The 1,489-nt window shown below is 49.3% G+C and overlaps 1 protein-coding gene across 1 annotated transcript in view; it reads right to left on the bottom strand.

Annotated features, from left to right (window-relative positions):
- Nucleotides 1–255: 255 nt before the first annotated feature.
- The window catches only part of LOC105309818 (adhesion G protein-coupled receptor E2-like), a 14,856-nt gene continuing 13,622 nt past the window's right edge, over nt 256–1,489 (bottom strand). Inside the window, exons 6-8 of the mRNA XM_023526429.1 lie at nt 1,313–1,411; nt 682–902; nt 256–501 (exon numbers count right to left, since the gene is read on the bottom strand). Coding sequence (XP_023382197.1) covers nt 277–501; nt 682–902; nt 1,313–1,411 — 545 coding nt within the window. The 3' untranslated portion in view covers nt 256–276. The remainder of the gene's footprint in view (nt 502–681; nt 903–1,312; nt 1,412–1,489) is intronic.

Raw genomic sequence — 1,489 nt, 5'->3', positions numbered from 1 at the left:
CAAGAAAGAATGCAGGTAGCCCCTGCTGCCAGTAGGCAAGAAAGTTGGAAATCAGTCCTACAACCATAAGGAACTGAATTCTGCCAGCAACCAGGGAGCTTAGAGTAGGACACAAAGCCTCAGGTGAGATTGTAGCCCTGGTTGATACAGTCTTTTCAGCCTTGTGAGACCCTGAGCGGACAATTCCGCTACACCATGCCAGATTGCTGACCCGAAGAAAACGTGAGACAACAAATTAGTATTTATTTTTTAAGGTGTCACGCCTGTGAGAATTTGTTACACAGCAATGGACACTGAATGCAGCCCTCTCAGGGCTCTCACCTGCACATCGTAGTGGGCCATGAGGACGGCAAAACTGCTGAGGTGGGTGCATTGGCAGGTGGTGCTGGTGTCTCTGGTGCCCACCACCCAGCAGCCTTTGGTGGACCAGTAACCACTTCTATTCTGGCCGTGCTCCCAGAAGACACAGAACGCCTTCTGCTTTGGCTCAGGGGTCACTGACTGTAGGAACAGAGATGTGAACTGGTGGTTCTGGGTATTCAGAAATGCTGTCCCAAAAATAGCTTGTGAAAGCTTTCTTGGAGAGCTAATGCTCTCCTGGGGGAATCCCCTGACCCCCAAGGCTATGCCCAGGACTCAGTCTTTTTTTTATACCCACAGCCTCATCCCACTAGGACTTACATGCTGGAAGATGAAGGTGACTGAGGAGCTGAGGTTCTGAGGGTCATTATTGCTCACAACGACAGAGACAACATCAGAGAGGAGGATGGGGGAGACTTCATGCAGCAAGCCCTTGTGTGTCTCATGCAGCACTGCCTGTTCCTCAGTGTCCAGGACCAGGGGGGCCTCAGCCATCAACTTGCCAATCCCTGGAGTGGAGACAAGGCTCACCACAGAAGGGCCTGTAGGACAAGACCAAGATTGACATCTTGGAGGGCTGCACAGGACTCTTTCTTTGTCAGGTAGACTATTTTCTTATGGCCTCACCATAGGGCACACTTCTCTTTAAACTTTAATTCTCTCTTTCAGGGGTCCCTAACCCATAGGTACCAGTCTGTGCCCTGTTAGGAACTGGGCTGCACAGAAAAAGGTGAACAGTGGGCAAGCAATCTGTATTTGCCTCTGCTACCCAGCGCTAGCATCACTGCCTCAGCTCCACCTCATATCGTCAGGCATTAGATTCTCATAGGAGCTCCGGTCTCTATTGCCAAAAAGTATGGGGACAGCTGCTCTATTTGTCACATTGTTGGTTATCTGGTTCCACTGTGAAGCCTCTGTAACCTTATTTTCATCTTAGCCATTACCTGAGTACCAGATTCCTGCACCGCATCCAAGTTGAGCAGCATCTTTGCCTGATTAACACTCAAGGTGATGTTCCTTTGTCCTTGCTCCATCACCTTCACGGAAAGTTCTGAGTTGTGGGAGTTACATAAGGGAGTTAGATTAGTAATTGTGCCTACCGTGGTTGCTATAACACCTTACTATATAT

Source organism: Pteropus vampyrus, unplaced genomic scaffold, assembly GCF_000151845.1.
Source record: "Pteropus vampyrus isolate Shadow unplaced genomic scaffold, Pvam_2.0 Scaffold866, whole genome shotgun sequence".
NCBI classification, from domain to species: domain Eukaryota; kingdom Metazoa; phylum Chordata; class Mammalia; order Chiroptera; family Pteropodidae; genus Pteropus; species Pteropus vampyrus.
This window is presented reverse-complemented; position numbering and strand designations above follow the sequence as displayed.